The sequence below is a fragment of the Bactrocera tryoni genome, chromosome 1 (assembly GCF_016617805.1).
Source record: "Bactrocera tryoni isolate S06 chromosome 1, CSIRO_BtryS06_freeze2, whole genome shotgun sequence".
NCBI classification, from domain to species: Eukaryota; Metazoa; Arthropoda; class Insecta; order Diptera; family Tephritidae; genus Bactrocera; species Bactrocera tryoni.
The window spans coordinates 79,696,511-79,722,677 of record NC_052499.1 but is presented as its reverse complement, the minus strand read 5'-3'; the positions used below and the strand labels follow the sequence as shown (position 1 = coordinate 79,722,677).

The following is a 26,167-nucleotide window of genomic DNA, read 5'->3' as shown; positions in this document are numbered from 1 at the left end:
TCGGATATATTGTTTTTAGTTTAAGTGTGTTAAGTTATTTTGCACTTTAGGTGACGATTTATACATGTTATTAGAATATCTACTCGGATAATTTCGAAAAGCGCTGTTTTGAGAAAAACGCTTTTGAGGAAAAACTGTTTGAATTGTCCTTTAAACGGGTGTAACTCAAAAACTATTTCAGATATCGATTTGAAATTTTAGTATGTTATTTATAAAGGTAAAGTATCGAAATATGAAAAATCGATGCTAATTGATTTTTTCCACTTTGTTAAGACTTTTGACTTATGGTGGTATTTACCTCTCGATTTCGTCCGAACGAGAGACAATTTTTGAAATTATAAAATAACATAAATATCAGTTGTAATAACTTGAAGAATGGTAAAGTTTGGTCAAGACAATATGAGGTTTTGTCAAATTAAGATGCAGTGTGGTTACATTAAATAAAAGATGGATTAAAATTTATTTATAATATTATAATTTTGAGTTCGCTATCAGTCAGCCATCAAACATAGAATTGTAGAAGAGCGTAATTTTATCTCTCTTCGTGTAATGTGAAATTTCCGTGCCGTAAATATGCATTAAATATCTTCGCAAAAAAATTTAGTTAAGCCATCTTGAGTATTCCAAAATATATCTTCTTCTCAGTCCTTTCCACCTGGTCTTCCAAATGAAGGAAGGTCTTCCTCTTCCTCTGTTTCCCCGGCGGCACAGCGTCGAATACTTTCAGCTGGAATGCTCTCGTCCATCTTGACTCCATGGCCCTGAACTATCTCACAGCTCATCGCTCCATCGAATGACATTCTCGAAAACTTTCTCTCCTGGACTCACCGCTGACCAATGGTCCGCCCCACCAAGGGCACTGCACGCAGACCATGATGACCCCATGAGCCTGGCTTTTTGCTTGCCCAGACTTGCCCCACTCCCACCATCCCAGCACCCGCCATCCCGCCGACTTCGGGTACGACATTGATGGTGGTGTTTACGCTGGTTCCAAGATAGACGAAATTATCTACGACTTCAAAGTTACGACAGTCAGCAGTGATCGTAAATAAGTCGCGAGTGCGACGACTGTTTGTTTGATGATAGGAGCTATTTCGTCTTGACCTCGTTCACTGCCGGACCCATTTAAATAAAAGGAAAAGGATGAAATATTCACAAAATAAAGCAGAAAATCGGAAAAACAGTTATTGTTTCTAATTTTTTACTTGGCAGACATTTGTAATTAACTTAAATGATTGTTCTTGAAAAATATATTTATAAATATAATTTTTTAAATAAATTAACAATTAAACAAGAATAAGGAGAGTGCAGTTACTACTTTTTAAAATGATAAATAAAATATATAGTCGCAGGGGGCAAAAAATTAAATTTTTTTTGCTTAAATCTCTTTAAGAATAATCTAACAATACGTCCCCATAGTTATAGATGGGAATTCGAAATATTTTCAAAGCTAGAAGGGAAAGAAGGGAGCTTCTAGCAAATATATTAGCGCTTGGGTCGAAAGCGAAAACTTTGACGCGCGATTTCTCAGTTTTTCATGTTAACGATTTTCCTTAATTGGCGGGCAGGCTAGAAAAAAACTAAACGTCATATGGAAATGGTTTAATATCTTTGGCTTTAAATTATCTTCTATTTAAACTAAAAAAAACTAATTAAAGTCAAGTTTGAACATATTATTAAACAACATAAAATGAAATGTTTTTGCTCAAAACCAAATTTTTTCAAATTTTTAAAAATTTTGTAAAAATTTTTTTGGATTTGTTTTAGCTTGACTAGAAGATAAATGATTAGAAAACATGAATCTCTTTGAATTTTTTGTTTCCGATAGAAATTGCAACCTACATCCTGCCCGCCGTCCGACAAATGCACCGGGCAATTGCTTTCCAAAGGCAGAATATCAAAGATTTCGTATCCAAAAAATTTGCGAATAATGTTTAAATATATAACTATAAACGCTAGAAATTTTGCATTAATCAATTATTTCTTTCCTTCCCAAAAAAATTCTCAAAACGTCTAAAGCAGGCTCACCCCTTAATAACCAATCATTAAACTGATGTATGGTCTCAATTATGACAAAACCATATACAAATGCTTAAATTTCAAAAATATATATATTTTTTTTTGTAATATTTGCTTATTTTTGTTTTATTTTCTGATACCAATTGATAGCTAAGATGATGTATCGCACTTATATACATAATATGAAAATAGCTAGACCTGTGTGTGTTTTAAAAGCAAAATACCTATACACCAAAGTGCAGATAATAACAATCATATAAATAGTATTATGAAATATTTAACAAATTCTTTTTTTTCGCAAACTTTTATTTTGAACTTGAATTTGGCTTTCTTCCAATTGTGCGATTTTTTCGTTTTTGTAAACATAATACTATAATGTTATATGTATGTATGTGTTGTACGCATGTATTTAGGAAATTCATAATCTATGCGATAAATTTTGGGGAAGAAAATTAATGACAATGAATTCTAATTGAAAATTGCAAAAATGTATAGCATTTTTCTGTGCAATTCGATTATAAGTTAAAGCGATTTGTTTGTAAATTTTGGCTATAAGACTTTATGCATTATTAGGGAATTCTAATGTTTTCAAAAAAAATTTTGTGGCTATAAATGTACATATGTAATTGTCATCACTTCAATCACAGTTCATACTAAATGCAAATCTCATGAATTTTTCAATTTTAATGTTTTCGCTTAAAAAGAACATAGATATATAAATAATTGAGGATTGGACGCCGCGACCTAAGGTGTATTGCAGTCTCTAAGACATTATATTAAAATTGTAACATTAAAACATGAATTGAAGACATTTAAGGGTGCCATGTTTTTGATAATTTAATTTTATTTATTGAAGTGTAGTTTTTTCCCCAAGAGTTATTATAAATAAAAAGTAATAAAATTATATAGAATACTATTTCTTTGATTTTTGTTGTTAAAAACTATTCAAAAATATATGTTTCTGAAGAGACAAACTATACTAATGTTTATATAATAATATTTTATAATAAAAGCCTTTCTCTTCTTCTTCTATGCTAATAATAAAATAATAAAATCATTATAAACACATAATAAATATGATATTAAGTAGTAATTAGGAAGGTAACAATAAGCATATTGGGTTCCAGTCCGTCTCTGCTTTAGCTCTATAAAGTACAAAACACAAAATTTAAAATAATAAATAAACAAGTAAGGAAGGGCTGTCTGGGTGTCACCGAACACTTTTATAATCTCGCATGATAAAGTGATAATCGAGATTTCATTATACGTCATTTATATATTTTTCAAATACCGTATTTTTGTAAAGTTTTATTCCGCTATCATCAGTGGTTCCTAATGTATATAAATTGCGTTATATTGGAAGAAAGCGTGGTTGTGAACAGATTTCACCCATATTTCGGACATGTCATCAGGGTGTTAAGAAAATATTATACACCGAATTTCATTGAAATCGGTCTAGTAGCTCCTGAGATATGGTTCTTGGTCCATAAGTGGGCGGCGCCACGCCCATTTTCAATTTTTAAAAAACGCCTGGGTGCAGCTTCCTTCTGCGACTTCCACCGTAAAATTTAGTGTTTCTGACGTTTTTTGTTAGTCGGTTAACGCACTTTTAGTGATTTTGAACATAACCTTTGTATGGGAGGTGGGCGTGGTTATTATCCGATTTCTTCCATTTTTGAACTGTATATGGAAATGCCTGAAGGAAACGACTCCATAGAGTTTGATTGACATAGCTATAGTAGTTTCCGAGATATGTACAAAAAACTTAGTGTGGGGCGGGGCCACGCCCACTTTTCCAAAAAAATTACGTCCAAATATGCCCCTCCCTAATGCGATCCTTTGTGCCAAATTTTACTTTAATATCTTTATTTATGGCTTAGTTATGACACTTTATAGGTTTTCGGTTTCCGCCATTTTGTGGGCGTGGCAGTTGGCCGATTTTGCCCATCTTCGAACTTAACCTTCTTATGGAGCCAAGGAATACGTGTACCAAGTTTCATCATGATATCTCAATTTTTACTCAAGTTACAGTTTGCACGGACGGACGGACGGACAGACAGACATCCGGATTTCGACTCTACTCGTCGCCCTGATCACTTTGGTATATGTATATAACCCTATATCTGACTCTTTTAGTTTTAGAACTTACAAACAATAGATTATGTGAATTTCGCGGCTTATAATAGATAAAACGCTGTGTTTAGCGTTTCTTCTTAGTAACATGATTAAGGCAACTGTCTGAGCGTTATTGTTGGAAAAAATTGGAATTAAGCGGAACTCATAGTAAGAAATTTTGAAGAAATTTTTTTTTGTTTTTGCATATTGTGATACTTTTTTCCTTCAAAAATATAATGATAAAATTTAAATAGATATTTCAAATATGTACGTTTTTAGGTACTTCTTAAGTGTAACCGCTCAGCTCAAATCTTTGAACGCTTTTTTTCTCGAAACAGCATTTATCGAATTTGCTGAAATGATTACTCGAAGGCATTTTAAATCTCTATGTAATTATTATAGCGTGCATAAAAGACAAAAAAGTATCCTAAAATTGTAAAAAAACAAAATATTTGTTTTTTTATATAAATAAATATGCAAAAAATTTTGTTTTGTAACAATATTTAATGTGACATAGACGTTCATTAGGAATAATACTAAGTTAAAAATAATTTGTTCGGTTTAAAATGTCATCGTTCCATCGAATGCGGTATTCGCCGCGGCCAATGCGCAAAAGAAAGAAACTTTTCTCCACAGGTATGATGAGAGTCTTTTAGAATTTGGTATTTGTTCGACGAGAGAGGGGATTTTACTTGCCAATTGCCTACTTAGTCCGAAGGAGCACTTGTGAACAAGCGTTATTCTGCGTTGGATTTCGAGGCTGACATTGTTGTTGGTGTTAATGCTGGTTCCAAGATAGACGAAATTATCTACGACTTCAAAGTTATAACCGTCCACGTTGACGTAGGAGCCAAAACGCGTATGCGACGCATGTTTGCTTGTTGACAGGGGATATTTCGTCTTGCCATCGTTCTCGATCAGACCCATTTTCTTTAATTCTTTGTCCAACCTGTAGAAAGTAGAACTAACAATGCCGCTGTTACGGCCAATGATATCGATGGCACGCCAGCTCTTGTAGAAGATCTTCTCTATTCAGATGTGCAGAAGAAGTCGCACGATAGGGAGTTGCCGTGTCTGAAACCTCGTTTGGTATGGAACTGCTCGGAAAGGTCCTTACTATTCCTATGCTTATCATCGGTCTCCGGCGCTTTGTTGTTCTATAGACATGTAACTGCTATTCAAACTTCTTCTTGGTCGGGCAATGGAACATCTGCTCTTTCGTTATCGATTGAGGAATCGGGTTCACCATACTCTGGTGTTATGCTTTCTCTGCCATGTAGCAGGCTGAAAAAGTTGTTTCTTCATAATTTCAATATGCTCTGGGCATCAGTCACTAGATACCCTTTGGGGGTTCTATAAAAGTTTGCTCCGGTCTTGAAACCTTATGTTAGTCGCCGCATCTTTTCATAGAATTTGCGAGCATTACCTCTGTCAGTCGGCTTGTCAAGCTTGTTGTTGATGACTTTGATGATTTGTTTTTGTCATGTATCTCAGTGTTGGATTAGAAGGAGGGGGTTTTATTTTCCATTTGGCAAGAAAAACTTTAGTTCTAAATGACTTAATCCTGCACTTAATGGTAAGACTAACTCAGAGTGGGATTAATACATACATATATGAAAGAAATTCAATTAGTGGCATGATGTTTAAGAAACCAGCCTAGCCTAGTTTAGGCTAATAGTCATTTCTTGATTCAAGCGGAATTGCGATACAGACTTCAGCTAGAATTCTTCAGAAAGATCAAATGATAAATAGTAATCGTGGTACACCCCATTTCTAAATCCTCTTTCATTGAAGTGAAGAGGTGGAATAACTTTACAGAAGACACCCCACCAAACCATTACAGCAGGTGGATAGTGACTACGTTGAGCCCTTGGAATAATGTATTTTGTGTCTTTGGAAGTTTTTTTTTTATTAAAAGCTTCTTTAACAGTGACAATTTTTTCATCCATAAAAGTGAAGCTTTCGAGACCGCATATCGCTGAAGAAGACGATTGCATCAATGGGGCCTAATTTGCTTCAAGTGCGTTGTCCGAAGATGACCAGTACACCGACGGTAGGCTTTTATGTGAAGATCATATCGAATACCTCTTGATATTTATCGATATATCCTTTTGATTATTTACAAGTTCCTGCTTTTTAAGGGCATTTCTGCGAATGCGTTCGTGAACGATGTTGTTCAAATGACGCTAAATCATAATATTTCGTTTCGATTTTCTATTGAAGCATTGTTAAAACCGCTTTCAAAACGATAGAATACACTACCTGGAAATGTCTCATGCTGTAATGGAAGTGTTTCCCGGGACGTATGACATGTGGCATTGTCTCGTTGAAGCCACATATTGGCCACATCAATAACATTCAATTTCGGCAAAAAGAACTGGGTTATTATCATGTCGCGATATCCAGTAACAGTCATTGCTAATTTTCAAAAAAGTATGGTCCAACTATGTCTTCAGTTCAAAATCCGCACCAAACAGTGACACGTCCTGGATGCATCTCTTTTTCAACAATCACATTAGGGTTCTTAGGACCCCAAAAGCGTCAATTTTGCCGATTAACAAACCCTTCAAGGTAAATATTCGCTTCCTCGCTTAGGATGATTTTGCTCGAAAAATCAGCATCCATTTGCTGATGCTCAATAATCCATTCAACAATCGTCTTCAAAGCAGAAAACGTAAAATATTTCGATTTGCATCTTCTCATTGTTTTATGTTCCCTGGCTCTACATAGTAATTTTTGAAACATCCATGCATTTTCCGTCAGATGCCGCTGTTGCAGCTTTTATGCCAATCGCTCTGCTAACAGCGCTGGTTAACAGCATTACCGGCTTTCGTGTACTAAAAGCTCACCACAAAAGCGTCTTTGTGCGCGCTCTCACACAAATGCAATGCCTTCTGCATTGGTTCTCCGCGGCTTTTGGGCTTGCGACGCGAGCTGTACGCATTCGAACGTTAATTATAAATTCTTCTTTGCAGCGCGCAATCAGTTCGAGACGAGATAACAGACCAAATAGATTCATCCTCGGTTTAACAACTATTTACGGTGCGACACAACGCTAAGGTGTGTGACAGTGTGTTTTTTGCTCTTTTCATTTCATTACAGTTTGCTGATGGTTAGTTTTTTTTTTGTTGAGCGTTTTTGTGCATATTAAATAAATTTTTTCTTTTTCATATGCAAATAAATGCTTTGTGAGTGAATTGTGAAATTTGAATTTCGTTTCTAACTAGTTACTATTGAAAGTGCACTGCGCAGTGCGGCGCAGAGCAAAGTGTGAATAAAATTTAGGAAAATAGATGCATACACACATATGTACATACATACATATGTTGTGGTGTATACACAAAAGTTTCAGCGAGGAAAAATAGCCAATTTGTAGCAAATTGTGAATTGAAAAGAGACTATTCCAGAAAGGCAACGGTAGTTGGTATACCAGAACGCACGCAAACCGCGAGTGACCCTCACCGTTAATTTAATTTCCGGTGTGAAGGTGGTGCATGAAGCGCGTAATAAACACGGGTGATTAATAATGCTTTCTTTACAGGTTCGAAATTGTACATACATACATACAAACCTCTTGTTTTAGCAAAGAAAGAGTTACATAAGAAAAGTGCATTTAGTAGCAAAGCGAAATTAAATCGCGTTGAAAAGTGCTTTCAAATTTAAAGAAGAAATTGTGAATAGAAAAAAATTTTCAACAAACAAAAGATACACACACAATCCACGCAGGCACGAAGTGAGAGCCAGTGCGACGCAGGCAGCAGCAGAGGGTGAGCGCAAAGCGAAATACAACAATAACACTGCGTACTGTTACTGTAAAAAAAAAATCATTAAAACACACACCCCCCACATACATACATACATACACAGACGAAGCTTCGTAGTCCTGAGTGCAACGCATTCCTTCGCATTATAGAACTCGTCTTCTGCAAGGGGTGTCCCTTATCGTCGCTGCGCATCGCAATCCACCCCACCGCATCCTTAAGAGCGCACGGCACGGAAGTAGAACACACACGCATACATACCAGCAAACGAGCGCTCTAAACCACACACACACTCGCATAATAAACGCTGAGTGCCAAGCAGCAAGTCAATATGGCGGATATTTTGGAGAAAAGCTCCGTGCCACTGGAAGCTGCAGCTACTGTTAGTAACGGCACGGCAGCGACAGAGATCGCAGCAGCAGGCGCAACCACAACAAGAACAGAGTCAACCACAGGCATACCGGCACAGCCGATTGCCGCAACAACAGTGAATGACTCACACTCGCCGCTGTTGTTGAAGGAGCAACAGCATCAACAGGAGCAAATCTACCAACAACAGAAGGAGCAACAGCAGTCGGCCGCTGTCAATGTAACAGCCGTCGCCGCAGCAGCAGCACCACCAACACCGCCAGTGTCGGCTTTGGATGTTAAGCAGGCGCAACCCGAGCAGAAAGGTAAGCAAACAAATGAATACTTGCACACAGCAGAATGAAAGTCCAAACGGAATTAGTGCTAAAAGGAATTGCAAAAATAGCAACACACACATACGTGCATATACATATGTATATATAAATAAGTATTTGTGTACCAGAGGCAAACAGTGGTTATTGAATAAGCTCGCTTAAAATCGATTTTTGTTTAATCTTCCGTAAGTAACAAACGCAAATAACACAAACACACATTTTTTATCAACCAATTGATTGCTATTTTGTGGTTCTACAAATGCTAGGTAGATAAAATTATTTTTTGTGTGACTAAACTTTCTTTTATTTGACTAAATGTGCAATTTTCTACTCACGCAAATATGTTCGGCTCTTATCAGGTACAGGTGTATGGCTGTCATATTGATGTTGATATTGAAAGCTGTTAGAATTATCATATTGCTTGCAATAATTGATAGCGGTACTAAGTATATCTTTCTAGATGCGTGTATGTACATTAGGATAGTACTAAAAATACTGCAAATCATATGTGAAAATTATCTAGTAGTAAAGGTGTTACATTATCGTTTAAAAATAAAAGTAATCAGATTATTCTAAACGGTAGCAAAAATTTAAAAAGAAGACGAAGCAAAAATTAAAATACGGAAAAAATAAAAAATTTCAATAAAATTAAAAATATATCAATTAGTGAATAAAATCAATTTTTTCTTAATTTAAAAACAAGGTTTAGTACAAATATATATAAATTTTGCCAAAAAATACCCGGAAATTGTAAATAAAACGCAAAGTATTTAATTATTCACGAATTTTTATTTTGTTGCCTTCGAAGTAATCCACACCATATGTAATACATTGCTAACGATTTTTCCAGTCATTTACAATTTCGGGTTATTTTTTGTCCCAATGTATTTATATATATTGGAATATTCGGATATTATCTTTGATTTTGACAATTTTTTAAGCGTAAATAATTGAGTTAAAATCGACGAAAAAGTGAAGGTTTAGAAAATCTGTTACAAAAATTGGTTAAACTTTATGGTATTTCAGATTCACCCTTATATAGCAATAAACATATGCATGTTGCTATGACGGAACAATTATAATAAAATTATTTATACTGCTATTATCTTCCAAGTGTCTTTTTTTTAACAATTAAATTGTCATTTCTTCAATTTGCTTTATTACTTTCATTATATGAAAATAATAAAAAATATGAAAAAATCTTGTAGGAAAAGAAAGCACGAATGTCGCTTAAATAACATTATTAATTTATTTTAAAGTATATAAATGGACAAACCAACATGCAACTAGTGTCTCTTTTGCTAATTTGTATATGTATTAAATATTCAAAATGATTTCGTAACGAACGGAATATAATGAAATGTTCATAGGTCTTAATTTTTAAGAACAGGTTTTTGCAAATAGAATGAGGTTATGCATCACGTAAAACTAATCGAAATAGATTTGGGGTTATATGAATATATATAAATGATCAGGATAACGAGACGAATTGAAATCCGTATGACTGCCTGTCTGTTCGTTCGTCCGTCTGTGCAAGCTGTAACTTGAGTAAAAATTGAGATATCTCGATGGAAGTGGCACCGCCCACTTTTAGGTGAAATCGTATATGTCGAGATCGGTTTGACCGATTTTAATCTAATTTTTTGAAATTTTTATGTTACAATGTGAAAATAGATGAAATCGGACTATAGCCACGACTTATTCTCATAAAATGTGTTAAGATCTCAATTGAAACTTTCACTTTCCAGTATAGAAATCAATAAACGAATATTATATCAGGATAAAACTTTGCATGAATAGTGCCTTTGAGGTGTGTCATCTTATGTCTTAAAATTGACCAAATCGAACCGAAACTATTCAAGCCCCTAGGTACTGAATATGTGAACCCAGTGCTTATAGCTGAATTTTTACCAAAAATATCGATCATTGTGCAAGATATACTATATAATTGAAATGTAGAGAAAAATCTTTCTTAGTAATAGTATTACTGTGTGTCAAAACTGGTTCCATCGGATCAGTACCTTCTTTAGCCCCCATATACCTTATATAAAGATTTTCGAACTTCCGGGTGACTTTTACTATATATATCGGCCAATATGTGAGTTATCTTAATAAAATTAAGAGAGCGTTTTTCATTATAACGGTGCATCCTTGTTCTTAGATTGAATAAAATCGTGTGAAAACCCGCTCTATACCCCATATAATTTAATAAACCTTATGTACCTGAAGATACCTTCATGTATTTAATTATTGCAAGTTGCAAGAGTATGAAATTTTTCGGTTACACTCGAACTTAGCTCTTCCTTACTTGTTAGATCTAAGTTGTTTTTTTTGCGGGTGAGGGAGAGGAAAATGCCTTCCCTTTCCACAGCAATGGTATGTGCCACTTGCAGGATACTAAAAACCCCCCTCTAAGGAATCGTCGGCCACCCTGAGACCGCATTTGCATTACTTTAGGGTGGCGTTCCATTTTTCTCATTGAGAGATTTAAATCTGCGCGCCTGCGTCCCGCTTTTTGCTGCGTAGCAATATTGCTGCGAGTTTCTGGATAATCCCTCATTTAGCTTCACTCTCCACCATGGCGCTGATTAAATTGCCCGCTTTTATTGGGCTGACTAGGTCTTCTACGGCGGTGCGTTCTCGTTGCCTGCGCACACGTCTTCTGTCGCGTCGTTGTATAGGCGTGACGGCTCTCCGACCTTACCCATTTTGTGGAGGTACTTTTTGAAGCATCCGTGATCGAATAAAAGCTGGGTTGAGTAAAAATCTACTTCTCCGAAAACGTCGGTGTTTGTCGAAGTCGTAGGTCTTCCAGCATGGTTTTCATCAGCGACCTCTTCTCGGCCCTTCAAAAAGGCCTGATGCCATCGAAACACACCACTTCTTGCTAAAGCAACATCTGGGTAAGGCTGCTTGATCATATCAAACGTCCCTGTCACAGATTTACCGAGTTTCACAGAGAATTTAATCGCGTACCTCTGCTCTAACTAACGCTGCATTTTCGGCTTGCACCACTCATAGAAACACGTCGCTTGAAAATGTTTGTTCTGACTCTCCAGGTGCCCGGAGATAACTGACCAACCGTTCATTCGTTAGCTAGGAACGCCCACTACTAAATCCAGTCGGTGCTCGCACGCTCCGAAGTACAGTCGCGGCGGAACAAAATCAGTCCTATTACTATGTAACAAGTAAAGCTAAAAGCTTTGATATCCTAAAATTTAGAGTGTTTTACGGTACAAACTGCCGTAATTTTAAATTTATTTCGAAATATTTTGAGGAAAGTCTTGAAATATAATTTATTTTATAAATGATTGTGTTTTATAACTACATAATGATACCTCACCTACCAACCTCCTAATGAATACAAATAGGAACCATACTAACACATATGTACTTCTATATGCATGAGGTTATATTATATATACATACAATGTGGAATGCCTCGTCATGTACCATTATGCATTTGAACGGTACATGAATCCCAAGAATTAATAATTGAAATGGCATGTATGTGTCCGTTTGTAGACAGCGCTTGGGCCAACTCCCTTTTTTCAGTGCCAAATGCAATGGAGCGAATGCCATAAATACCAGACAGTATACTGCTTGACACACACGCACGCATTTATCAAGTAAAAAAAAAATAATAATGAATTTTTATGAATGAAACGCATACACGCAACCAGAAAATTAGGTATTAACCACGTATGACACTTGGTTATTGAAGAACGGTGATGTGAGTGCGGACATGAGACTATATGTGTCTCTCTAAGTGTCTATATGTGCATATAAAATTATATGTATATTTTTATGAGAGCTTATTTGTACATGTGTGCCTTTGAAAATGACAGTCGGTTAGACTGAATGTCTAGCGCGGCCAAGAAAAGTCACACCGCAGCCGCTTGCTGCTGGTGGCCGATAAGTCAGACTTTGAGACCGCGCAAGTGTCCTTCTAAAATGGAAACGACAGCGACAAGTGCTTAACTGGCGAACATGGCTTTGTTGTCAATTGTTGTAACATGAGAATTGCATTGTGATGACTGTAAGGAGAGAGGGAGTAGCGGTTTAACAGAATAGAGGAATACAGACATACATACGAATATGAAGAGACATACTTAACTGGAAACATAATTTTCATAAGTGCCACATTTGTTCGTATGAGTGTAAGAAGGTGCCTGTGGCATGCACCACCCACACTAAAACATACATACATATATACATACTCGCATATAGACATATTTATATAATAAGACTATAAGAGAACCTGCGAAAAGCAATGGCATCATGTTAACTGCCGAAGTCGCTCGCTGCATGTCTACATGTGAATATGTACATATGTTTGCATGTTGACATTTTGTCTTAGAGTTTTGTGACTCTTTTTCACAGCTCCAATGTCTTCATATTTGCTACATGCTTCTGCCACTTCGGCTTAAAAGTGCATTCGCAGGGGGAGCGGTGCAATATTCAGCATTATTTTTTCAGATTTTTCCAACTCTCTCAACATATGTACATACATATGTATGTTTGTAGGTGCGTATGTGAAAGCGATGAAGTGATTACATACAATGTTAGAACAATTACAAATCGGCGCGCATACAAGTGTGAGTTGAAAGACCTCAAAGTGTGACAATTGCCGTATCTAGCATCTGCAAATCGCGACAAAATACATATGTGAATGCAAATATACAAAAATATGTATTTATATGCATACTTATATGCCTGTAGTTATCATTTAGTGTTTTTTGCATTTAAAGCTCCTTTGCATACATATGCAAAATGCGTGTGTGTTCTTTAATTACATATGAGCTTGCGCTCATGCATTTAAATATGTTTATTCGCCTATAAGTCGATCTGTTGATGGATATGTGTAAAATGTACAGTTTTTTATAATTTCAGCAATGTATTTTATGACATGTTTTATGGTGTAATTGCACATTTATGCGGATGCATGTTGAGCAAATGTCATGCCAAGTGCACGACTACAGTGGAACGAACTAAATTTTAGGTAAACAAAAAATATTTTGTCAAATTTGTTGCTAATATTAATATAAAATATGTGTTTCGATGTAAAACAATTTTTTTAACGATAGCTGGCAACTCTGTTCATGTTCTAATTATTTGGGTTTCAAAAACATATCTCCTTTAATTTGGTACATATTATTAAATCGTTGGAGGTAATTTAATTTTTTTTAGACTGATAGATACCGTACACTTCGCAAGAAGACTCTTCTGATTTCGATAAAGCAATCCTGATAATTTTAATAAAAGAGTTTTAATTGTTTTAATGCCTGTTTCCATAATATATTCATTTTGAGTCTTGCCTCTTTTAAGAATGAGTGAAAAAATTTGCTAGTAAAAATCCTTGTATTACATTAGTCAGTTAAGAGTTAGCCTCAGCATCTCTGACCGATTTAATTACTTGTATCCAGCTGTAAATTTCAAAATATCGATTTTTTTTCATAATATTTTAAATGTAAATTTAAATGGTGATCCATTTCGAGGTGCCCTACATTTCTAAAGAAAAAACACAGAAACTCTAAATTTAATGAGAAATGTTTATCGTCATTCAAAAGAACTACGTCTCAAACGGTCCATCCGTTGAGTACAATTTTCAATGACTCGTTCGAGCATTTCGACTGCTAACTGGCGAATGGCACGTGTAATGTTTTTCTCATAGACTTTAAACTTTACAAATCCTTACAGAAAAAAGTCTAATGGTGTGACATTACACGATCTTGGTGGCCAATCGATCGGCCCAAAACATTAAATTATCAGCTCACCGAAGTGTTCTCTCAAAAATCCATTGATTGATGCGATGTTTTGGAAGTGGCACCATCTTGTTGAAACCAAATGTCACCGAGATCACGATTTTCAATTTCGGGCATCACATAGTGGGTTAATGTGGTGCGAGAACGATCACCTTTGACTGTTACGTTCTCATCGGCATCATTTTTGAAGAAATATGGACCGATGATTCCACCGATCCACAAACCGCAACAAACCATTGTTTTTTTTTTTGTTTTGAAGGAAATGGCAGCTGTTGAATCCTTTCAGGTTGATCTTCGTCCCAAATGTGGCAGTTTTGCTTGTTTACGTACCTTTTGTTTCAAACCGCTGCATCTTTTTAGAACTTTTCAAGAGTCCATAGAAGGAAATTATGTCGCTTGGAAGGTCGAGCGGCTTCAGTTATTACTCAAGCTGTATTTTGTACGTTTTCAACTTAGGATCTCGCCATAAAATGTACCAAGTCGTTTCATACATAAGACCGAATTGCTGCGAACGGCGGCGAATTGACTATCCACGGTCTTTGTGTATACTCTCAGCTACGGCTGTTATATTGTCTTCACTGCGTGTTGGACGTGGTCTATTTAGTAGAACATTACCCAATAATGCATGCTGAGTTTCTAGATGGGTGATGGTGTTGTTCACGCGCTTCTTCTTTACATAATGTCAATTTTCGTAATAAAGTTGAACGGTTTGTAAACGTTGTTCAGACATAAGACTTTCCATGATGAAATGCTAAACATTACTGAACAAATATAATATGTATGATAGATTGACACGACTCACGCGTAATCTATAAAAAAAGGATATTGAAAAAAATATCTTTACTTGGATCACCCGTTTTTTAATGTTATTCTCTGAAAATTTGAAGTTCATCAGTTTGAAACATTCACAATAGTAAAACTGATCAAGAGACAAGAGAGCAGAATCAAACGGAGAAATGGCGAATCGAAGACAGCTAATATCATATTCTCTATAAAAACTTAAATTTTATGTTGCAATAATTTTCTGGGAGTTACGAGTATTGACTATATTCCTAAAAATATTGACAAAAATTTTCTCTTAAATGTACCAGTTTCAAAGACTTCATTTTTATGCTCGGCAATACTATTTTTTCTGTTCATCCGACAATTAACTGTGGTCAGTGTATGCGTATGTATGTCCATTTGGGGTTACGTTTGCGCTCATTTATGATCTCTTTTGTTTCTTATGTTGCATTAATTAATGCGTGTATGGCATTTATTCGTTCCACTAACTATAGCGCACATTCTGAATGCTCAAACACCCACTTGTACCACACAAATTCATATGTACACGCATACATATGTACATATGTAACTGGATCAAAATATTTAGATGAAGTCCATGCGTTGGACTCATGGACTCAATTTCGAGGCAAACATTCGGGTTACGAGCACGAATTTTTAAGTCAACTGTATAAATAGCCACACGTTCTGATTAATTCCCAGCAAATAGCGTGCAACAAATGCTGAAATTTTATTCTTCCATTGGCAATATGCAATATGAAAGTGTTTATGATTACCACATTTTCCCCCTCAGTGTTTTATGGCAGTCATATACAGCAGCGGCAAGTCAGTTACCGATTTGTTACCCAGTCATATATTAGTTACACACACATATGCACAGTTTCTGTAGATTTAAATTTGCACCTTGTGTTTCTATTTGACTTAGCTTGAGGCGCTTATATCTGTACAAACCTTACGCCGCCGGTCTCACGCTTTCCACCGCTTGTCACTTTAAATAATCAATTCTAATTTATCTGTCATTTGTTTTATGATTGCGCTGAGCGCCGTGGACAACAAGCTATTTGAGAACAATTTGTTGGCGATTTTGTATTTGTGATTTCTTATGCGCGGTTGTAACATATGTATGTGTTGTGAATTTAGATCGAATGAAGTCATTTAGTGTTGTGTTTTGAGAATTGCGATTTTCAATGAGTTCTTTGAAGAAAGCAAGTTGATAATTTAATAGCCAGTCCTATGTTAAATTGCCAGAAATTTTGGGGTATTTTGACGGTCATAATTGTTTATCGCGAGAAAGTGTTTTTGTTTGTTATAAATTATTCAAAGAGGGTCGAGAACGCGTTGACGACTAACCACGTACAGAACGGCCACCAACATCAACGGATGATCAACTCGTCAAGAAAATAAAGGAATTGCTGCTATATAATCGACGATTAACAGTCGGAGATCTTACTGGCATCATTGGAATATCGGAAGGATAGTGAAAACGATTTTAAAAGATCATTGCCTAAGAAAAGTGAGAGTACGATTGTTTCGAAAATCACTAAATGTCTGTGAAACAATGCTTTCCGACTACCGTGTTGTCATGAAACTCATTATTATTGGCAATTAGCCTTAGGTCTATGCTTACGATCCGGAAACAAGCAATCAGTCGGCCTAATATAGTAGCAAAGGTGAGCCGAAAAAATTAAGTTAAAGCAAGACAAAAAGCAATGCTACGTTAACAGTTTTCTCTCCAGATGTCGTGCACTCCGAATTCCTTACGACCGGCAAACTGTCGGGAAGGAATAATATTAGGGTGTTATGCGTCGTTTACGCGAATCTATTCATAAAAAGAGACCGGAATTATAGGCCGACAGTTCTTGGTTTTTGCACTGATTCTTCGTGAGTGGTGCGCCAAATTTTCAACCAATATCGTGCCGCAACCACCGTATTCGCCTGATTTTTCTCCATGTGAATTCTGGCTTTTCCGTTTTGAGTCAGTTGAAGACATTAAACGTGAAACGCTACGCGCATTGAAGACTATTCCGGAAATTTATTTAAACAACAGTTTTGAGGAAAAACTTTGGCACAAGTTTATTGGAGTGCACGCGGAATTACTTTGAGGGATACAACATAGATTTTGAACAATAAATTAAGAATTGTAAAATTCTGAGCAAACTCTTAATATATTTTGGTCATTGTAGTATTTGAATCGATTTCATATATCGATATGTTGTGAGAAGTCATTCAAAAATTATTCTCAAATTAAAAACAAAATGATTTGGTATAATCCTATATTCCAATTCAAATTTGTAACCAATTCAAAGCAAAAAAGCGTATTGTATTAATATGTACTGGTATGTGTTCATTACAATAGCGCCGGCGCTGATCGCTTATCAACTGCTTTCGTATTCCACTTGAATATTATTACCTTTTTATTCAAATTAGTAAGTATAACCTGTACAACTGATATAATTGTTTATACAAAGTTTGTTTGCATACTATATACATACATAAGTAGGTAAAAGAGCCGGTTGTAGGGCTATTTTTGAAACACTGCTTTGGATTTTAAATAAACAGTAAACATACAAGGAGCGTTCCAAAGTAAGCAGGACTTTTTGAATCTAGCGCCCCCTGGTGGGATCATCTATATGACAGCTGATCTGCTATTTTATCGATTGCCCTGTGAGAACTTCATGACATTTCGTTGATTGGAAGTGAAGTTATGGCGTTTTAAGTGTCAGTATGTTTGTGTTATCGGTGCGAAAATGAGCTTCGAACAAAGAGCCAACATTAAATTTTGTTTTAAAATTGGTAAAACTTCTACCGAAACGTTTCAATTGATGAAACAAGTTTATGGCGATGATTGCTTATCCTGTAGCAGAGTGCACGAATGGTTTCAATATTTTAAAGTGGTCGTGAGGACATAAATGACGATCAACATGTGGGCCAATCAAAATCCGTGATCACCAGAAATTCCATCGAAACTGTGCGTGAATTCATCAAAAATCAGCCGAAATCATCATTGAAATTCATGGAAATGGAATTGGACATCTCCAAAACATCGACTTATTGCATTTTGACCAAACATTTGGGCTTACGAAAGGTGTGTACACGGTTTGTTCCGCACAAATTGACTGACGACCAATAATTGCTCAGAATCCAACATTCGAAGGACGATTATTTGACCAAGAATCACATTTTAACCATTAACCACTCCCGTATTCACCTGATATGGCACCGTGCGACTTCTTCCTTTTCGGAAAAATGCATTTGCCCATGAAAGAAAAGCGTTATGCAGACGTAGAGGCCATTCAAAAGGCTTGCACCGGCATACTGGCGGCCATACTGGCCAACGAGCTAAAACACTCGTTCGACATGCTTTTGGACTGTGTAAAAAGCTGTATTGCAGCAGAAGGAGACTCTTTTGAATAAAATAAATTGATTTTGCCAAAAAAAAAACATTTGTTCTGTTTTTTTTTAAGTCCTGTTTACTTTGGAAAGCACCTTGTACGAGTACATATGTATAACATTAAAATATATACTTATACATAAAGGTGTTATCGCTTTCATGCGATATTTTGTTGTTTTTGCTTTCGCTGCGTGAATTGTTAGCATTAATTAATTGTTACAAATTGTCACCTAAAATGCAAAACAACGTATGTATGATCAAAAAATTCGAAATTGACGAATCCACTACTTCAAATTACATACATATACATAAGTACATACATATGTCTAATATTTTAAGTTTCTGCTATCAGATATAACCCAGTTTTAAACAAATTTCTTTCACTCATGTTCCACTTTATATCATGTGTCATTCATTTCCGTGTAAATTTCTGAAAATGTTGTTACGTTCTTTTGCATTTTAGGTGACGAAAATTACATACAATTGAATTTAAATCGTGAAGTATAATTTTATTCATTGAAGATTATAAGCTTTTATATATTAACACTGATTATATATAGTATTAAGGTTTATATTTGTGTTTACCTCCACAGCAATTTTCTTTGAGTTAATGATTTGTTCAAGATTTGAACTAGAGCTATATGAAACACCTATACTATACTATCGAATATGTATTGAAGAGTTGGCAGCTTTAGTTGTGTTTTTTTATGTTCAGGGCCATGTTTGTGAATAAACTTGATGTGCAGTATGATAATTCGATTTATCAATTTTGGTAGATTATAACTATTTCCAATTTACCAGATGTACCGAGGAAATTTTGCTTCAAAGGCCAGAAGGTGATCAAAACGCAATAATTTATATAAATATTTTTTACATGGTACACTTAGTATATAGTATATATGTGACCTGGTCTACGAAAAGGGAGCTAACGTGCGAAAACTAGTTTTCTGGGAAAAGCTGTTAAAAATAATCGTCAGTTTCTCGTTATCTCATTAATTGCTCTCCTTTTTTTGACACCTACTAAGTCCCCTTTCCGTAGACCAGGGGTTTGTTTTTTTAAACAAACTGGTGTTCAGTGGCCAACTTTTTGTGATTAATAATTTTCTTGAGGTTGTATTTTTCAAAGGCTTACGAAGAACCAAATGAAACCAAAATTGGAATTGATGGTTCAAGGTGGAAAAGCAAATTGTAAGAAAAACAAGAAAAAAACTCTTCACAAATGCATCTTTTATAGTAACTTTATTTATAGCAAACGTTGTTTTGGCATAAACCACCTCCAATTCGAACTAAAACTATCGTATCGCTGACTTGGACCACATTCTACTCAAAATCTCGTTAAGATATCTTGTCCAATAACAAAGTTTTCCACACAAGAATTTGATTTTCATCAGTTCAGTTTGTATGACAGCTATAATGATCCGATTTTGGCGGTTTTGAATTTCGATATCTAAAAAACTTAGGGACTTATTCGCTTATAGCCATTAATCATAGCAGCCGTAGCTGAGAGTGTCTACGAAGATCGGGAGAGTCGATTCGGCGCCGTTCACAGCAACTCGGCCCGACGTATGAAACGACTTCGTACATTTTGTGTCGAGATCTTAAATTAAAAGCGTAAAAACTACAGCTTGTGCAAAAACTGAAACCATTCGACCTTGGAGCAAAACATCGCGCAAGTCAATCGCCAGTTTTCAGTCGAAATGCAAGAACGTGTCATCGAAAATTGGTCTCAGCGGATGGATGGAAGTAGCCATGACTAACAAATGAAATAGATAATCTTTAAAAAATAATTGCCAAACAATGTTCTTCCGAATGATAATAAATGTTCCCCATTAAATTTAAATTTTCTGTGTTTTTTCTATAAAAAGTAGCGAGCCTTGAAATGGATCACCCTTTACATACGTATGCTTTTTGAGTGCTACAATCTTTTTGGGAAACTCGGTTCGAAAGTTAAAGAACGGCGCGGAGTTTAAGTAAGAGTTAAGTTTGTAGTGTACCAGAAGAAACTCAGTAAAAACTAAATTCACAGCAGCGTCTATAACTGTTCAAACCTCTATGATGTATCACACTATAATATACTTATTTTTCGTAATTTTGAAATTATCGATTTGATTGTAGCACATAAAACACATAATTTTTCTCTTTGGTTTCGGATACCACGTTCAATATAAAAAGTACAAATGCGGAAAGCAATTGACATTTCAATTTGAACTTCCTTTGCGACAAACACACCCAGAAAAATATGTTTTCTACTAACTACAAATAACTATATGTACGTGTACATTTATGGTTATGCTGTGTCTTTGGTGCAATCATAAAATCGATATTTGGTCAAGTTGACCTTAATTAGTTTCTTTTTTATGTGTATAAGTGATTTCTTAGTTGGTAAATGGGTTATTATAAAAAAAGTGCGTATTAGCGCTTTCAAGTCAAGAATCGAACATATGTATACAAAGATGCTATTTCGAATCTTATGTTTTACTGCATATGAGTTCACATATGCGTTAATTCGAAGGAGTGTCTCCAACCCAGCAGTCAAGACAGACATTATTTACGAAACATTAAACACGAAATTTATAAGAAATTAACCTATGCGCCATATATTGTCAAAGATGGCATAAGAGTTTTTCATGGCCAATTACGTACCATTTAGGAAATCTTGAGTACTTTCACAGACAATAAATAACCTTAGCATTGAATTCTGTGCAGAAAAAAGTAATAAAAAAAGAATTCTTGCTGACTTATGTCATCTGTTGTGCTTATAAGGCGAGCGACCAGTCTCTAATTGCTTGAAGATGTACAGCTGTGTGCTTAAGAAATCATGAAAATTGGCTGAAACGTTGAGTGGACAGACGCAGCTGGAGATTTCGAACTGAATATAATTTAATTGTTGAAGTTTGCAATTGAAAAGAACGCAAGATTTATGCAAAATCTCATAGCCAACTGAAAAGTTGCGCACTCGAAGCATTATTAGCATATATATGTACATGTATATATGTACGTATGTGTGTGTGTGTTCCATCATCAATTTCAACTTGGCCTCCACAATAGAGCACTCTTTAAGCAAGGCATTTTACGGTATGAGATTGGCATCAATTACCTGTTGCTTAGCTAATTTGCATGCAACATTCAAGTGCAACTCACAGACTTTCATTAGACTGACTATTTCCCCATATATATGTGTGTGCGTGTGTGTGGCTGTGCATAACTATATTATTTGCATATTTACGAGTACTTAGTTGCACAAACTCAACTATGTAGAAATTGTTAGTTTTTATAGACATTAAAGCATTTCCGACGCTTGCTCAGCGCAATTAATTTACATGCAACAGCTTTTGCGTTGTTGCTGCACCTTTTGTGGCAGCGCTTTAAATCGTACATTTGTGGCTGCAGAGCGTCAAAGATGCCACAAAGAAACGTATCTAATACGCGATAGCGCTAAATACCATAAGCGCATACACACATACAGGGCACATACGCATACACACATGTGTGTGCAGGCACTTTTCACTTGCGCTTCACCGCCGCCAGTGTAAGTGGAGCGTGGCTATCTTTAGCAAAACTTTCGCGTCGGTCACTGTGAGTGCCCTTCAAGTGATTTAGCACGCTAATGATTGCTAGAACGTGTTGATGACTTACTTGGCACACAAACACACACACACACATACTATATACAATATATATACTTATATGTGTGTGTGGATATAAATTTTGCATGCACTTGTGTCTTGGCTGTCGGGCAATGTGGGCCAAACTGTGCGAAGTGTGAATGCACTCAATTAGAGCGCAAAAGATAAAGAAAACAAAAAGCAGCAGCAACAACCAGCACAGCGAGTAATCAAGTAAAAGCGCATTGTGCTCAGCGCCTACGCGTCGGAAATGTGTACATGATAGGTGTGTATCCATATCGGTAATTAGATAAAGCACCTTTCTTCCGATAATAATTGCAATCCATATGCATACATACAAACACATACATACATATATAACTATACATATGTAAAAGCCGGTTGATTCCAAGCTATTTCCAGTGCAAATTCAATTAAAACGCTTAGATGCACAACCACAAAACAATTGCTAGAGAAAATATAAAACACACGCGGATATTTCATTTGTATGTACATTTATAAAGGGTGCAACAATATTAACGCATGATTGGAATTACACACAGGGTGTTCCATAATTAACGTAAGATTTAGATTTGCCGTCATTTCTGTGAAAAATGTTCAAAAAGCTAAAAAAACACACATCGACAGCTGTCAGTTTAGACTTAGTAAAAATGGACCGTTACACAATAGAAAAACGTGCCTTCATTATTGTATCATATTTCAAAAATAATGAAAACTTGGCGGCGCAGTTCGAAAGTTTCACACAAAATATGGTCGGAATAGTGTTTTAAGGGGGTATTCTGGTCTAGGACTTTAAAAAAATCGTTTTTTTGCATCTTTGCAAAAATATGACCTTGGAAGGATTTTTCAAAATTCGACTTATTTTCGGAGATACAGCCGATTTTGTGACGTGGCGTCCGTGTTTACTAGAATTGCCTCCTAAACTTTAAACGCGTTTTTTTCGAAACTACTTTTTTTGAGGTGGTTGACATGATATCTCAAGTTCTACTGAACCGATTCCTTTGAAATTTGATATATATCTTCTTTATACAATGATCTATCGTGTCTGTTTTGGATTCCCAAAAATTTTGATTTGAAGTGTTTTTAAAAAAATTCGAAAAGGTCGAAAAAATTGGGCCAAAAAAAAATTTTTTTTTCAAGTCGACGCCATTTTGTTATTTTTTTTTTTTGTTTAGTCAACCCGATAACGACATCCTTAATAATGAAGAATCTTCTTGTTTTTTGTGTTTTAGATCTCTACAAGGGTGGTAATCACGTCAACCGTTTTATCTCGACGAATTTTGATTTTTTTTCTTGCATTTTTTTTATATTATTAAAATATCAATAAAAAAAACATATAAAAAAATGGATAGTAAAATTGTATTTAATTTTTTTATCCTAGTTTATAAAATGCCTAAAATTCATGCGACTAGATGAGAATACCCCCTTAAATCCGTTAACTGTGAAGATTAATCTTGATTATTGCAAATTTAAATCTTGCGTTAATTTTGAGACACCCTGTATATGTGCATTTGTTATCTACGTACATAAATGCGTATATATGCAAAATGAATAATTGTTATTAGAGGTGTTACTACTAACTGGCTTCTAGACTCTAACTACTATTCAACAGGCCAATTGAAAAGTCTCCGGCCTGCCACAGTAAAACACATTTTTTTGGCACTTTTTATTCGACGAAGATTTTTTTCCAGTGAGCATTCTTTTGAGCTAGTCGCTGGAGACCAAAGCGGGAGAATACGGTGGGTGCGGAAGCAATTCAAAGCCCAATTCATGGATTTTTGTTTTCATTAACTTGTGACACGGTGTATTGTCTTGACGAAATATCATTTTCTTCTTCTTCAAATGCGGCGATTTCGTTCTTCAAACGGTCAAATAACACTATGTAATAGTCTCTGTTGATGATCTTTCCTTTTTTATGGTTGTCGATAAAAATTTTTCCATGTGCGTCCCAAAATACAAATGCCATAATGTTGCCAGCCGACCCTTTCGTTTTGTCATGCTTTGGAGCGGATTCATCGTGTGCAGTTCACTCGGATGACTGTCGATTGGACTTTGGAGTGAAACGATATCATGTTTCATCCACTGTCACATATCGATGCAAAAACTCGAGTTTGCTATGGTTGAACATCTCCAAACACTACTCCGAATCATATACTCTCCGCTGATTTTGAGCTCGTGGGCACCACTTTGCACCGAGCTTCCTCATACCTATATATTCCTGAATTCGTGAATGTACACGTTCAGTTGTTATCCTTAGAGTGTCTGCTATTGCGAACAACTTCCTTTTACGGTCATTCAGAATTGTTTTGTGGACTTTTTTGATGTTTTCTGTCGGTAACAACTTCTTTTGGGTGTCCACAGTGTTCAGCGTCTTCGGTGCTCATTTCATCAGATCTAAATTTAGCATACCACTCTTGATGAAAGATTTTCCTGGGGCAGTGTCCAAAAACTCATCATCAAGCCAAGTTCTTGCTTCAACAGTATTTTTTCCTTCAAAAAGCAAAATTTGATCAACACGCATTGTTCCACCTTAAGCACTTTTTGCAATAAAAAACATTTGCTCTACTCAAAATGATATAATTCACAAACTAAGGGCTAACTAAAAATCACTTTTTAATTGCCCTGTTAGTCCCTCGATAGAACACGTTTCTACTCTCGTATGCCGCATTATTTCTTACAAAGATGGGTTAAAATAAATGTTTCACATATTGACTGATGCAATGGTGTAAAATCAACCGGATGTTCAGAAATTCAATTGCTGCGAGAGCTATGGGAAGTATTCAATATTGACCATTTTAGAGATGTTAATACACTGTTGACAAAACGAGATGCTCTCTCAATATAGAAGGTATGAAATCAACCGAAAGTTCGAAATCTTTACATTTCATATATTGGACCTAGGCGAACTAAGTGTTGACACGGTTATACTTGTTTTTGATAGAAGGGCCCATTGTTATCGGGAAAGCATCTCTCTGAATTTCAATAATACGTCTCACAGATTGCACGCTGTTTTCACTAAAAAGTCATCCATAGACACTGAGATCCATAAATTCGGTATCAGAAGACTTGAAAAGTTATTGCCCAATTTCGACAATTTCTAAATTTGTGAATTCCCAACCTTAATATATAGACTTATATGAAAGGGTATTTTCATAAAATTAAAATCTCTAATTTTTCGTGAGTTAAAATTAACTTGTCCTCTGAGTTTTTGACTAATTAATTTTTATACGCATAAATTAATTAATTATAATTTCTCGCTCTTTATTGTTGCTACTTCTTAATTGCCTGACTTATGCATGAACTAGCGTAGTTTGATCAATAAAATGTATGAAAAATTAAATTTTTGCGTGTAGATTGCTATGTTTTAGCAAAACTTTGTGCAAAAACAATAAGAAATGGCACACAACAACAAATACACACGGTATGTTAAAGTAAGGCATGTAAATGTAATGAAATTAAAATTGGCACAAAAGGTTACACGACTAGAGTAGCTACAGGTTGTGTCGTGAAGGCAAAACAAAGAAAAGGAAGGATTTTGCATATACAATACATATATACATATATAACACACACATACATGTACATATGCATGATTTAATGCCAAAACCCTGTAAAAAATGCGCTAAGTCCGGAATGAGTCCGCGACTAGACGCAGAGAAACATGTTAATAATAGAATTTTTGATATTTTTTGTGGAAGGAACTTGTGTTTGGAAGCTGTTTGTTTACGACGCGAAAGTTTTGTCTGGCGATGTTTACCATAAAAACAAAAGTTTTACAAATAATTTGCTTGAAATTTTGCGTTTTCAATGAAATTACAGCTCCAGAATCCTAAAAAATGTTGCCTTTTGTTGTCTTTTAAAGAGCCTAGTTTACCACGAATGAACACAAGTGTTAGGGAGATACTTACGCTTAACGTATCGTCTCTGCCCGTACATTAAATAAAAAGAGAACGCGTTTGTCAGGATAATTAAGCAGTATATTAATTAACAATGTTTGTTTCAGTGTATGATTGTTAATGAAAGT

At 35.5% G+C, this 26,167-nt stretch overlaps 1 protein-coding gene across 3 annotated transcripts in view; it reads left to right on the top strand.

Moving 5' to 3' along the window:
* The first annotated feature begins 7,110 nt into the window (after window positions 1-7,110).
* Window positions 7,111-26,167, top strand: part of LOC120766948 (microtubule-associated protein tau) — a 66,940-nt gene continuing 47,883 nt past the window's right edge. Inside the window, exons 1-2 of one of the 3 annotated variants that reach the window (XM_040092727.1) lie at window positions 7,111-7,194; window positions 7,676-8,569. In XM_040092727.1, coding sequence (XP_039948661.1) covers window positions 8,227-8,569 — 343 coding nt within the window. In that variant the 5' untranslated portion in view covers window positions 7,111-7,194; window positions 7,676-8,226. Of the gene's footprint in view, window positions 7,195-7,555; window positions 7,622-7,675; window positions 8,570-26,167 lie in introns of those variants that run through there. The other 2 variants (XM_040092729.1, XM_040092728.1) reach the window with 2 other exon arrangements.